This window comes from Homalodisca vitripennis, unplaced genomic scaffold, assembly GCF_021130785.1.
Source record: "Homalodisca vitripennis isolate AUS2020 unplaced genomic scaffold, UT_GWSS_2.1 ScUCBcl_1546;HRSCAF=5294, whole genome shotgun sequence".
NCBI lineage: Eukaryota > Metazoa > Arthropoda > Insecta > Hemiptera > Cicadellidae > Homalodisca > Homalodisca vitripennis.
In genome coordinates, this window is record NW_025777679.1 from 49,243 (window position 1) to 64,533 (window position 15,291).

At 32.5% G+C, this 15,291-nt stretch overlaps 1 protein-coding gene across 1 annotated transcript in view; it reads left to right on the forward strand.

Annotated features, from left to right (window-relative positions):
• The window catches only part of LOC124371526 (RING finger protein 44-like), a 48,968-nt gene extending 36,595 nt beyond the window's left edge, over window positions 1–12,373 (forward strand). The window contains exons 9-13 of the mRNA XM_046829879.1: window positions 350–556; window positions 4,062–4,186; window positions 8,654–8,824; window positions 10,856–10,991; window positions 12,048–12,373. Of these exons, the coding sequence (XP_046685835.1) occupies window positions 350–556; window positions 4,062–4,186; window positions 8,654–8,824; window positions 10,856–10,991; window positions 12,048–12,110 (702 nt within the window). The 3' untranslated portion in view covers window positions 12,111–12,373. The remainder of the gene's footprint in view (window positions 1–349; window positions 557–4,061; window positions 4,187–8,653; window positions 8,825–10,855; window positions 10,992–12,047) is intronic.
• Window positions 12,374–15,291: the final 2,918 nt, after the last annotated feature.

Consider the following 15,291-nt stretch of genomic DNA (forward strand, 5'->3'; position numbering starts at 1 on the left):
AAGAAAGACGAAAGTAAGCTGAATTAAGGCATGTAAGTATTTTTCTCATACCTTAAATACTTTTTTTTACATAAAGTTTTGAAAACCACCAAAAACGCCCAGCATTCTACAGAGTTACATGTCATTTAGGGCCAGCACTCAAAGTGTTAAAATTGTATTCTTCCATCATATAAATCCAAACTACTACAGTATTGGGATTGTAAAAAATTCTACAAATCATAAAATGTGCACTACACATCTACAAAAAATAAAATTTGTCATTACCTATTTTGTAATTACCAAAATTTGTGTATACTTAAGTATTAATCTTTCAGTTATTTAGAATGATAGTTGATATAAACTATTTCAGGTGCCTTCTCCATTTGGTGGCTGTCTTCCACATCATGCCCCTCCACCAGCTCACCACCATCACCATCATCACGGCGGCTACACACCCCCACCACTAGCTACTGTACCTGGCTCCTACCTGGTGCCCCCTCGCCAGGAGCCTGCTCCGCCCTTCCACCCCGCCCCACTAGTACAAGTCGCCTCACCACCCTCTATATTCATATCTGAGGTTAGTATCTGCATTTTTTGTACTAAGATCAACAGTACAAGTTTCATGTGGCCTGATATCTTGAGAAAGATTTCATCTGTAGAAAATTTGTGTAAAACATAATTTCTACATAGACAAGATTGAGATCGGTGATGTTGTAAGTCTAACCATGGAATTTGGCTGAGTGTTGTTGAAGTCTATCACTTAGTTGGCGGACACAATTTTCTCTTTTGTTTGTCGGGGTATGTAAAAATTTCATTGCCATATTATTGTCTGTCATTCTATCTGTCAATAATGAAATGAGTTATAGACTTGAAATTTTGCCTTTTAAACCTCAGCAAATCCTGTTACATGACACGTGGTGTGGCATATTCCTACCTTGTATACTGTAACATCATAATGGAGCAGAGTAATTATCGAAATGCAAAAAGAGCCTATTTTTATATTGTAGCAATAATACTAGGCCTAACATTTGCCATCCTTCAAAATCTGCCATCCTAGGCTATAGCCCTATAACCATATGTAAGTCCAGCCCTGCTGAGGTATATTCTCTATATTTACCAATTCACGATAATCAACAGGAATAGTTTCCAATATTGATTCTTGTTGGTTGTTTTGTGCGAAATGTAATAGTAAATACAGCACAATGTAACTTTGAGGAAAAGTCAGCAGCTCGAATAAAGAATAACATGATACAAGTGCAATTTGGCGAAGTAAAACCTAATCTGGCATGAACAATTATAACACTACTGCAGTTTCAATAAAGATAACTATCCTAATAACATTATAAATGCGGAAGTGCCTTTGTTTGTATGTTTTGCTTTTACAAGGGGTATCCAAAAAGTAAGTTTCCATTAATTATGAAAAAAATTAAAAAGACTCAAAAAATAACTGAAACACATTTATTCAACTTTTTACATCATACCTTATTTTTCTACATAGTTACCATCCCTTTCTAAGCACTCTTGGTATCTAGGAAGTAGTTTTTTTTTTATTCCAGCATCACAAAATTCACCCGCCAAATTTGTAAGCCAAGTATCCACCTCATTTTGAAGGTCATCGCTGTTGGCAAATCGCCGACCGCCAAGGTGTCTTTTCAGCTCCGGAAACAGATGAAAATCGCTAGGCGCAAGATCTGGTGAGTATGGAGGATGACCAAAAACATCCCACTTAAATTTCCTCAAAAGTTCCATTGTTGCACAAGCAGCGTGTGGTCGGGCGTTATCTTGAATAAGCAGAACCGTGCACGACAAAAGTCCGCGCCGTTTATTCTGTATTGCCCGCCGAAGTCTGGTGAGAACTTCACAATACCTTTCTGCATTTATGGTTTCGCCACGAGGAAGATAGTCAATCAATAACACTCCACGGCAGTCCCAAAAAACTGTAGCCATTACCTTTCCTGCCGACTCAATAACTTTGGCTTTTTGAGGAGCTGCCTTTCCTTTTTTTTGCCACACCATACTCTGGCGTTTGGTCTCTGGAGTTGAGTGGTGAATCCATGTTTCATCACCAGTGACTATTCTACTGAAAAGGTTTTCATCTTCATCGTCAAACAATCGCAAGAAAAGACTGGGCAGCAGCCATTCGTTGTTGTTTATGGGCATTGCTCAATAAGCGAGGCACCCATCTTGCACACACTTTTGCAAGCTGAAGATCTTCTGTCATGATATTGTGCACAGATGACCAGCTAACTTCAACACTTGACGGCAGTTTATCCATAATTTCATCGAGAGTCACTCGCTTATCATTGACGTCAGGTTTGCCGAGAATTGGCCGGTCGGCCACTACGCTCATCGTCATGAACATTTTCTCTTCCTTCCAAAAACATTGCACGCCAACGACGGACCATCTGAACGGACATAACATGTTCACCATACACTTGACACAACTGACGATGAATTTCAACGGCAGTTTCGTTTTTGGCGGTCAAGAAACGAATAACACTACGGACTTCGCAACTGGCGGCAGAACGCAGTGGAGTCTCCATGATGTTTGGGCAGCAACTGACTGAGAAGCGTGACAATGGGCCAGTGACCGGCGCACCTGTTGCCAACCGAACCGCGCTACATATCCCCGCCCACAGCTGCACGCTGTGTTACGTACGCGTCTTTTTACAGAACAGGGAAACTTACTTTTTGGATACCCCTCGTACGTGTAAAATATTCAACAACCGATTGTACTGAAATTTTACATGGACCTTCTTTTGGCCCCCTTGATGAATATACGCTTATTCTTATTTAAAAAATGCCTCCGGACTACGCTCCGCTGGTCTTGCTAGTAATGAAAAATCCCATCTTGGTCTCTAAAGTTGTGAAATATTAATTGAAAGAGCCTGTCAAATGTAATAAACTGTTCTGTGTAAAAATTGTTTTGTGACAGCACAATGATATGTTTAATTCCATTATTTTCTATTTGTTTACATTTATAGTGTGTTTCTAGTTCTCTAAGAAGCAACCATTAGTTTTCATATCGTTTTTAGATTTCAGCAATTAATTCAGTACTCTAATTTAGAAATATACTTTAAAAGCTACCTTGGAAAATGTCCTAAGACATGAGATAGTCAGAATTTGACTCCGAAGACTCCCTTTAAAATCGGCAATAACTATGCTAGATGAAAGTTCACTGGACTATGTTTTTGAACTAATGTACCAATTCCAGCTCTAAATGTTTTAAAATATTAAACATATTTTTCAATTTATAAAGAAACAACCACGTAAATAGTATAATTTAAAACTTTTAAAACCCATCTTAGTTGTAGTTGGACAGAAGTAGGCTTGTCTGATCTGTGATTTATATTTTCCTGATTGGCAAACTCAACATTGGCCTCGGAAATAAAATTCACTCGAACCAGCAGTGGTGCAATCCCTTCTAAATTGCATGCAAAGTAGTGGATAATTGCTAGCAGTGCAGATATAAATACAAAGTATTCTATCTTTTTACTATACATTTATAGACTTTTATGAAACCTATCTTAATTGTCTTTCCACAGAAGTAGGCTTCTCAGAGTTGTGTATGTTTATATATTATCTTAATCAGGAAAATGGCAAAATCAATTATGGAACAAATATACCAAGGCCGGAGCAATTTACAATGGTTATAAATATACACTTTTTAACATATTTTCTTGATAGTGGCAAGAAAGCAAACTCAACATTGACATAGGAAATATAATTCACTTGAACCAGAAGTACTCATACAGGTGCTTAACCTACTAAACTGCGGATGAAGCCGTGAGTAACTGCTAGTAAAGATATAAAGGTAACCATAGTGTAATTGTGAATATCATTTCAAAGAAAAAATAATGTTTTTAAGACATAAAAAGTATGTTAATCTCACATGGTTTATTCTCAAATTAAAAATATATCACGGACACAAAAGTTGCTTCAAAAATAAATTGTTAGCAAATTATTAAGCAAAATATTGTGATTTGGAAATTTTTGATTGAGTCTGTCCATTGAGGTCAGGTACAGATATATTAAAGGTTAGCACAATGTATTGTTTCTTACCAGTGTCTGGTTGTCTTTAGGTACGAGGAGCGCCACTGGATGTGCGCAGACATGCAGCAGCTCTTCCACGTCGCAACTCTGCACGGCGGTGGAGACCTCAGTTACAAGCCCCCAGTGCGTACCAGGCTGGCTGGCTTCACCTCTTGTGAGTATCATTATTATTTTAATTTTATATAAATATCAAAGAATACAAAAAACAAAATATGTCCCTGGTAGAGATTTTATTTTAACTCAATCATCCAACTATTCAAGAGATCATGGATTACTAACTGCTACACTGAGTAATGTGACAAGTGCAACAACAAATTTTTTTTAAGTGTTTAATCGTCCAAAATCAAGTTATTCAAATTGATTTTTAATTCACAATAGGTACAATCAGAGGATGACACATCCTTCACTCTAATATGAAAACTCTACTGCATAAGCCAGAGCCTAGGATGGCAATTCTTGTGATAGTGACAAGGGATTTTCCTTCTGTGATATGCACAAAGATACCACCTCATCTACAATTGCAACATTGAGTGCTGTGGCAATGTTTACATTAACAGTTTTAAAAAGTACATCAAGTATCAACATCACATACGTTGACATTCATATTTCGATAATTTAACATTGTACTATGCTACTCAACTCAATTAAGTGTATTGTATTCAATAGGTTTTAAACTATCAATATGTAGGAGGTTTGCATTTTGTTTGCTTCTCTTCAGACTGTCAATTATGACTGTATTCTGACAGTCAAACGTACTTTGATCTATATGTGCCAAGAATTGGATGTTTTGATGCAAACTATTATTAAAGAATTATATTATTGTGACTGTAATACTTTTTGTTTTATAAAAAGAACTATACATTTTTTTTTAAGCAAAAACATGTTAGTTTTTAATCTGGTTGTTTCAAAGTTTTAAAATCTTGTAGGAACATTGTTTATGTTCTTTTGGGCATATTTAACATCGCTTTAATGAGTATTTTTATTGAAGTAATTATATAGAAATATATGAATAAAACATGGCTCATGTGTATAGTGTTTTATATATATATATATATATATATATATATTACAAGTCTGAGTTGTAGCAAATAAACTGATGTTCAATGCATTTAGGCGTGAGATATATTGTTTAAACTTTGCATGAGTATAGGAGAATATGAGTAAAGGCTGAGCAGTAGTGGGTTGCGGGTTTTTTTATTTAGAACCTGTACACAATACCATATTTGTTTTTATATCTCAAAAGTGTGTATTGTGTTTCAATAATTACAGCCTCTTACATAGTATAGCTATAACAATCTAGTAAATAATGCATATAAATAACAAATCTGTTAGAAAATTTTCTGTATTATCGTATCAACAAAATAGAATATGTGTCATATTCTTTACCTTATTACCGAAAAAGATCTATAACTGTCTTTTGGATGGTTGTTGTTCAATAGCTCCCCAAAGCAGAATGTTTTCAATATTTTCTGTATCAGTTTGTTTGAACACTAAAATCTCTCTGCAAGAACATTTAGTGATAATGTAATTGTAATTTTTCTTAAAAAATAGTATTTTTTAGGTATGGCTATCATAGTATTAGACCCATAACATAATAGTTTTTGTAGAAATTCTAAATACAAAAATAGTGCCATATCTATACGGGAGTACAGCAAATAGGACAGTTGAGGGTGTGAGGGGGGCTCCTATGGCCCGCCTTAGCCTCACCCAATCAGAGTTGTGCTGTGTTGTTGAATGTCCTTCCACCTGACAGATACGTACCTTGACTTAGTGATGTTCTCCGTTTTTAACATTAGCACTGTGAAAAATATGAGACCTTTTGTTAATCCGGGAGCACTCGCGCCATTAGATTGAATCTAACATAGGGGGGTTGACGCTCCTCGCGGGTTATTAGTTTCAACCTAACAGCGCGAGTGATCATTAGGAGCGATCTAATGGCGCGAGTGATCGCGTAACTGCCAGTTTAAATCCATCATCAGTTTAGTGATTTTTCTTGTTTTTCAGTTTGCTTTTGAGTTATATTTCGTAGATTGCTCTTTCATGGCTTCACAATTATTGCAAGACCATGAAAAAGCCGTTCTTAGTTGGTTGGAGGATGTTAGATTCGATTTAACAACGCGAGTTCTTGCGTAACTTCTTGCAGCGCGAGTTCTCGCGGGTTAATGAGATACTACATAAAAAGGAGCCTGAAGAAGTCTACATTTTAGTATAAGAAATAATTTCTGTAGGCTCAAAATTCAAGTAATTGTATAAATATTTGTATATTCAGTATATATTACAACTCTATATTTTTACGTAAAATGTGTTCTAACTTACTGTAATATTTTTCATCTTGTATTTCCAGACGTGAGTTGTATACAAAATTAGTATGAAATGTCCATATATTTTTATAAATTTACAATTTATATTATAATTTTTAAACATGATGTGAAAATACATCAGATATATACCCATGATGTCCTAAAGCCTTAAAATATTATATCTATTTTAATAAATTAATAATAATAGTTCATATTTCCTATATGATTTTTTTTTTTTTACTTTTTTAATAAATAAGAACACAAGAAGATTTTAAATAAGCAAACATTGCGTAGGATTTGCAATTGTTTGTTAGCTGTAAATAATTGTGAGTTTGTATTTTATATTGGATAATATTAATATGTATACATAGTGCAAACTATGTGAAAATATTTTAAGGAGAAGTACATTATTAAAGAATAAACAAATTACCTTTATATTCAATGTTATTTTACAATTTATAAAATAGAAACATATATGAATATTTGGATGGTTATTGTAAAATAACATTGAATATAAAGGTAATTTGTTTATTCTTTAATAATGTACTTCTCCTTAAAATATTTTCAAAAGAAAATGGAAAGTGTCTTGTTATTCGTCATGTTGGGGCGAATGAAGGATTTGTAAAAGAAGCTAACCAGATTTTTAATCCAAAACTATAAACCAAGATTGTTATGAGATGTTTTTACCACGAGTGAGGCTATATAGCAACCGCACCACTGTTGGCTGGACCCTAACTGTCCACTTTGCTGCTTTCAGGTGTAGATAAAGATTTAACAAGGCTTCATATACAAATAAATAATTATCTAGAAATATACAATATTGTTTCCATAGTTTGTTTATAATAATAACAAATGTAAAGAAAGTTTACCTTATTTTATGTATGTATTAAAATACATAAGTATTGCATTTTTTGTTCTGAGCTTGGTACAATTTTATTCAAATCATGGCATGGATTCTTAGGTGCCATTAGCTACTAAACATTTGTTTGGAACAGTAATTTGGGAAATGAGAATCGTACTTTAAAATAAAAATTCCAATACAATATTGTGTGATGTCATTTTATTGGTGCAAGGAAACCTCAAAATTTGGGCCGGGACAACATTTTACATACAGTTATATTCCCGTTTTTAAATAACTTAATAAAGTACTACATTGAACTGAAAGGAAGAACTGGAAATTCCTGCTTATATGGGCGTTAAAATCTGATATCTTATCGTCCTAATCTTTGTCAGACAGTAGCGTTCCAGTGTACAGTATTCTGCATTTTTCTAATACGAAGGGGTCACAATGCCCAATAACACGCAACACAGTTGTTTTAAAAAGCAATTTTTATGATATATATCTATTGATAACATCATATCTTTTTCTAAAAAATTTAAACTCATCTACTGGCAATATTTCACACATTGTTATTAATTGTATCTCTGTATAATTGTTATGGCCTAAACTCTCCCTAAAAGCCGTAAGTACTCTGACTTATGGATTAAAAGAACAACACAGCCTTGTATTTTTTTAATGTTTTGAGAAATGTTGTAGTTTTCATTATATAATATTTCATTGTAACTGTATTAATTATATTGAAATTTGTAATGTAGCTTGGATATACTATGATATTTCTATGTAATGTTTCATATGAACGCCAGGATAAGGTATTGGGCCAGGAGTGACCAAATGACCACTTGAAGTGGTTATCTACTGTAACTTACCACCTGCAGCAAATACATTGCAGGATACACTGAGGTAGCAAGTCAGTATTCTGAATCAGCTCAGGAGATGTGCAAGTACAGGTTTTAGAGTTCAGCTGAAAAGCCTCTAAATTTTCTCACTGTTGCAAGGAGGCAATGCAAGATTGTATTTCCATTTGCTCTCTTAATTGTTAATACATTAAAAATTATCATTCATTTTGAAATATACCAATTACAATTTTAATAAGAATTGAAAACTATGTGAACATATTACATACTAGGTTGTAATTGACAGTTTGCCACTGCCTGTCCTGTGCCACCTCACAAAACAATGCAAGAAAATTAAACCGGTTTTAACACTAGTGAATGTTTATTGTTGGTCTTCACTGCGGTCATAAATCAATACTTTTATGTGTTTCTGTACTTCCGTGAATTGTTAAGTACACAATAAATACAAATAAGAAAATTGAGTGAGACCACATGCTGCACATCCTGTACTACAGATATATCAGTGTGGCTCGTTTTAAGGGTTTATGAAGTAAATAAAGGGCTGAACAGTCACTGATTCAAAACTTAGTTCTTGCACATCTGAAATGATGGGTTCTGTAAAGTGATATTATGCTTTTACGTTACAGAGCTATGTTCTCTAACCCACCACTGTCGCCGTACAGCCAGAACGAACTTAGTTCACCCGATTCTACGGAGACAGAGAACTACGAAGCACTACTGAGTCTAGCAGAGCGTCTGGGAGAAGCTAAACCACGAGGCCTGCATCGTAGTGAGATTGATCAACTGCCCTCTTTCAAGTTAGTATCAGCAGATAAAATTTTTATTGTTATGTCCATCTTCTATGAAGACTGGGCCCAAACATTATAAGTTGTTACATAATAAATAGTACATTATTCTTTGTTAGAAAATTTCATATTTCTTTATTTTTTAATACCAGCAGTTAAAACTATTTAATAAGCTTCCTCTTTTTGTTAGAGCTTTACCTTTCAAACAATTTAAATCAAATATGTCAGAGTGGCTTAAGCTTAAGGAATTTTACAGTGTTGAGGAGTAGCCTATATGAAATGTGATATGTTGTAAATACAAAAAATATATAAGGATATTCTATAATTTGTTATATTTATTTTAAATTTTAGATTTTAACTCCATGTCTCTGTGTTTTTTTTTATGTTTTATTTATTTGAGTAGATTTAAGTATTTATTATATATTTATTATAACAGACATGACTGGAAACTAGTACCTATATTTATATTATATCACTAGAATTAAGCTAAAAAATTATGTTATTTTGACGAAGCCTATTGTAATCTTTGGAGTACTTAATGGCCAATAAAACTGAATTTTATAAAGAAAAACACAACAACAAGGGAAATCAATATTTATGAGTATTTATTATAACCATACTGAAGCAAGGAACAAGATGTTCAATTACCAGTTGATAAAGTGTTTACACGTACCTTTAGAGTTTGGAATGTTATGAGAAAGTCTTGGAAGCTGTCTGGAATACACATAATGCAACACTTGCGGCAAGTCATGTCGTGTCCAAGCTCTATGTTTTTCATCTCTTCCACTAAAACTTCATATAAAAGATTTTGTTGTGCTATTCTATGTAATCGTTAATTCCACATATCTATTAGCTAATCATTACTTGCAATATCAAAAATATCAACTATATAAAAATTAGTTAACTAAAAAAAAAGAACATACCAATAACTTTAAACAAACATGAAGTAGAATCAGCTGATTCCTTTTACTATTTTACTACTATGTTGGAATCAGAAAAAGATGACAAGCTACAATGAATAAGCAAGAAATTATAATCGAAAAGAAACTGAATAAAGAAACTATGTGTTGTGTTGAATCTCAATCTTGAGTGTATTAATTGTCTTCTAACCTGATGAGGATACCCAGCAGGGATCACTTCTGGCTGGTTTACACCTTCCAGTTGAATCTACCAGTGGCACAGCAAATACCAATGTGTCACTTAACCTATGGATGTCCAGGACCGGCACATCACTAACCGCAAATGTTGAGATTCTGGGGTGCAAGGGCAGTTCAATAGGTCTAGTCTACTGGGGGAGATGACTGTTGGAATTTGGTGGGTTTCATTCCATAACTATCAGAGGTTCTTGCTAGCCTCAATAAGGGTGTGCCACCCCCTGCCTGCTTTGACTGGAGAGGCTGGTTCAGAGCTGGCCTCCCCTTCTTCTGGGGGGACATGACTTTGAGATTAGTGCCCTAATTCTTCCTCATGGATCTCGATATGAGGCGGCCCCTACCCCCTTACCTTACCCGTCCTGAATATCCTGTCACTCCGGAAGCAGCGCTAAGGATCTTACAGGACTAAGTGCAATTTATAAGCTTCTTGTCCTAAGAGAACAAAAAAAAAAACCTGATGAAGATAGATTTCAATCCTCGAAACGTAGTGTTACACATTTTGGAACAAATAACGTTGGCAAATGTCTGAAATTGTATTATCCTTTCAAATATCAGGTGACTACATTAAAAGAAAAAGCAATATTTTATGTGGTTATGCCAACCAGAAACATTAAATATATGACAGATAATATATGAAGTTCACAGCCTGCTAAGTCCTGTTATTTAACAGACAATGGCCCAATTGTTGTACTACTTTTCTCAGCAGTATCAAAGCATACTAATGAGTTCAAAATAGTAAGGATGAATTACTACTGGTACTCCATTTTGCAAATTCTTAGTAAAATCCAGGTTATAATAAAGTTTGTACCTAGTATTGGTGATTTGTTTGATATAGAAATTATTTGCTTGTAATAAAACAATTGCATAATATTGAAGTATTTGTGTTCAGATTTAATGCAGAGACTCACCAAGGCGACCAGACATCTTGTGTGGTCTGCATGTGTGATTTCGAGCCCAGACAAGTGTTGCGAGGTCTACCTTGCTCACACGAGTTCCACGCTAAGTGCGTCGACAAGTGGCTCAAGGTAATTGACTGAGTGTGCGAGCTTTACTTGTTATACAATTAGAATCTAAGCAATTTCGAAAATAAATTGATTCATACAAGAAAAGTTGTTCTTACATCTTTGGTATGTAATACTATGCATTTCAAGTATTAATGATGAATTACTATTGATTTTTATTGTTGTAGCTTGGAATATTCGAGCTAAGCTGAAAATTTCAAAAACATTTTTTGGTAATTTACATTTTTTGCTATGTTTTTTCAATCTTTGGAAGAACATAAATATTATATAATTTATCTGAAATACCTAAACAGTTGGATTCTAATTGGTAATTACTTTGTACGACATACCAATGTATAAACCAAAATTTATAATTACTGTTAATTGCAAGTATTATTTGAAGGTTTTAAACTGTAATATTAACATGAACTATGATCAGATCGTTTTTCAACTTGTCATTCTTTCTAAAAGTTCTAATATGAAAACCTTAAGCATTACATAAGTAAGCATGGTTTATTTATTTGGGGTATTTCAAAAATATATTTGAATTTTGAAATTACAGAAAGATACAATTTTACATCTTAGTCAGGTCTTATTTTGGATTTAATGTCTTTGTGTTAAAAATAAAATATTGTAAGATTTACTTTAAGTAAATAAATTTTTGTTTAATAAGTAATAATTTTATATTACAATTTAAATCATGTACCACTTTTTGCAGTAATCATTTTGTTATTTACTATTGGATCTTCATCTAATTTTCACAGAAAGTTTTAATTTTTAAGGTTGGGACCTTGAGCTTGTATTAAGGAGGGTAATATTGCTTAATATTTAAAATTTAATAAACTGTAACTATAAGTTCACTTTTAATATGTCACAATAGCAAGTTAAGTGTATGTTATTCTTTTTTTTATAAAGTTTTAATTGTTAATATGACATATAATTACTAAATACACATAACTTATTGTATTATTCTATATTATAGACAAAACTGAATTGTGCAGTAGATAAAGAAAATTCACGCTTAGCAGCTAACAGTGAGAATGCAGTGACTTGTGTTATAACATATGTGTAATATTTCAGTCAAACCGCACCTGTCCCATCTGCCGTGGTGATGCCTCCGGTTATTTCAGCTCCTCCGAGTGAACTTCATCCTGTTAGCTTCTCTTGTAACTTTGAAGTATTTATTGCAACTCAATTCCTTATATAATTGTTACAATAGTTTAGTGGACTTTAAAATTCAAGTATTTATATTTTAAAGTGCTAAAACAATTATTGTTATTTTACTGTTACTAACCAATTAAGTTTTGTGTTATCATTGTAGTTGATTTGCACATTTTTGTATTATTTTTGTATGTGCCTTCATGTTATTGTGAGTTCTGTTATAAATTATGCAAATGCGATTTCCATCTAATTGTTTTCTGTTTCAATAATTATTGTTTGGTACTCGTTAGTGCAATTTGTATGTTTTACTCTAGGCTAGGCTGAAAGCTGATGCATTTTTAGTTTTAGAAGTCACCTTCACTCATTGTAGGAGAGTAATTACGTTTTGTTTGTCAGTGTGATAGATTAGAATTTTCTACAGGTATAACTTCCCCACACCCGTTCTTGTGGGTTTTCTACATCAACTTGTCTGTTTGGTAGTTTCTTGGAGCACGATTAGGGTTTAACTATGCTTCTTTAAGAGATGGCCTTAAAACTTTGGACCACTTTTTAGTAGTTCATGTGTAACCTGAAATTCACGTATCTTGGACTCACGTTTGAAGCCTTTGCATAAATAAATTGGGTGTTGTGTGATGTGTTGTAAAGAAGACCTGGATAAGTTCTACCTTGTAACAGTTTTCAGAGTACCTAATAGTTTACTACTGTATTACAACAGTTTACTAGCTTATAAGCAATTAATTAATAATATTATGTTGACCTGCACTCTGTATGTTCTGTTATTTTCCATTGAAATAAATGCAAGACTATTTTGCTTATGTTATGATTTTGTCTTGTAACAATATGTGGGGATTTTTCAAAATCGAAGGTAAAATATCACATCGGTTGTTTGCAATAAGAAATGATAAATAAAAAAAGGTCAAAGAATGTCTTTATTTTACCATGTGAAGTTATAGCTAAGAGAAGCCCTTATGCATAATAATTCTTTCTTGTATATCCATCAAAACATTCCAAAATTAACCATTCGCTTTTTGGGGGGAAAAACTCATTGGTTTTACACTTTCTTATGAAACAGGAGTAATGTATAACAGATAATGTAGGTCTATTATTAATGGTACAGTAAAATAGCCAAAGGAGAGGTATAGGCAAAGCTTATTATTATTGAACTAACATTCCCAACTTCTTGAATTATACTTTTTCTAGTATTATGCCATCTACAAAAGAATTGTTAAATTTTTGTAGTCTATTGAGCAAAAAATGCTTACGTATAATATAATATAAAATGCTGGAAATGTAAGGCTCCAAAAATTGATGTAATTTGCTTATGAAAGAAAAAAAGCTCTTAATAATTGAGTACAACTCGTTGTGCTCAATTTTTTGTATCAGAATTGTGTTTAAGTTATGTTTGTAATACACTCCTGGATAAAATAACGCACAACCTGGAGCTGGAAGTGATAACGTAGAATGTAGTGTAAATTGGAAAACTTTAGTAAAACTGACATGAATATATTTTTATTAAAAAAAATGTGTTGAATTTTTGGAATGAAATACTAGGTTGTGCATTCATTTTATCCACATGTATATATTATTTAAGCTCTTATTCTCATGTATAAAATTAACTGTTTCAAAATTCTAAACTAGTTCTGCAGGTTCACTTAACAATTACAATTTTGGGCTATAAAGAGATGTTGATAAAAGATTGTAAATTAAACATGGTTAAAGATGAAAATAGGAAAAATTTCGGATTGCACAAAAGTGAAGTAATAACACAATTTATATTGTAGAAACTTTCACAAATGTAATTTACTTTTCTGAAAAAAGATTTGCTTACATTCATAGACAAAGTAGTCAAGAACTATGGTTCGAAATATATGGGATGGTATACCACAATATATCTCCTACCAACAGAAAGAACAATTTAAATATTTGAAGTAAATTTTATGTATTTAAATATATAATTAATTTTTTAAATATTTGAAGTAAATTTTATGTATTTAAATATATAATTAATTTTTTAACCTAGCCTATTTTTAGTTTTGTTCTTTGTGCTGTAGAACAGGTCTTAGAATTTTGTTACAACAGAAGCTATGAACTTTGGTATGTACTATTTTCTAGCAAACATTGCCTAAAGTAAAATGCACAAGTCTTTCCTCAAACTTTTTCCATATACGCCTAACCACATTTTCTTGTATAACAACACTTTGGTTTAACCATTTTGTTTACATTCAAAATGAATGTGGTTTATTTTCTTTATTGTGCAATATTTCAACCACAGCTTCTACTTTTACAAATATATCATACAATATATTTACAGAAGTAAATCTTTAGTTTATAGCAATGTTACCAATGGTCAGGATAAACAATTATTTTAAATCTAAAAATATTAAATGACAAAGAGGAGTTTAATGAAATGTATTTCAGCAAATGTGAATCAATTTAAATATTTTGAGGAAATGCAAAATCTGTGTTCATGGAATACCAAATTATAAATCCAGCTATTTTATTCGTAATAGGTTTTTAAAATTGCCACATATTTAAAATGATCTATGGAGCAAGTATGTATTAAATAATTAATTCCCTCAATTCAATCCAATGGGAATTGTTTCTGATATCAATATTTACGGTCCAATAGTGAATAAATCCTTCCCAATCTTTTACTTCAGGTTCGATGAAAACTGCCTTAAGAAGAACATATTTTATCACAAGTTGTGACCCAGGTGGCAGTTTACTTAATGCTTAAGTTATGAAGTTGCTATCAATAGTAAGTAGTACTGATAATAAAAAGAGATGGCCTTACAAAAGTTTGGATACTTGCTAAATGAAATTTAAAAATAAAAATGACAGGAATGCTTTCAAGTTTGACAAAAATAAACAGTAAAAATACTTTAATTCTTATTTTTATAAAAACTCATACAGCTTTTTCCCTGTTATACTTTCTTGTTAAACAATTAAAATAACAAAGATACAATCTCTTTCTGTAGTGTATTGAAATAAATTACAGTGGACCATAAATAATTAAAAAATGATTAATTGTTTACTTCAAATTAAAAAAATATGGGGGCTATTCCTTTTAATTATTAAAAAAAACTCCCAATCAGACAAACATATTTTATTGTATATATTTGAAAACTACATACTCGTTTTTCAGCAGTTTCTATTGAAATAA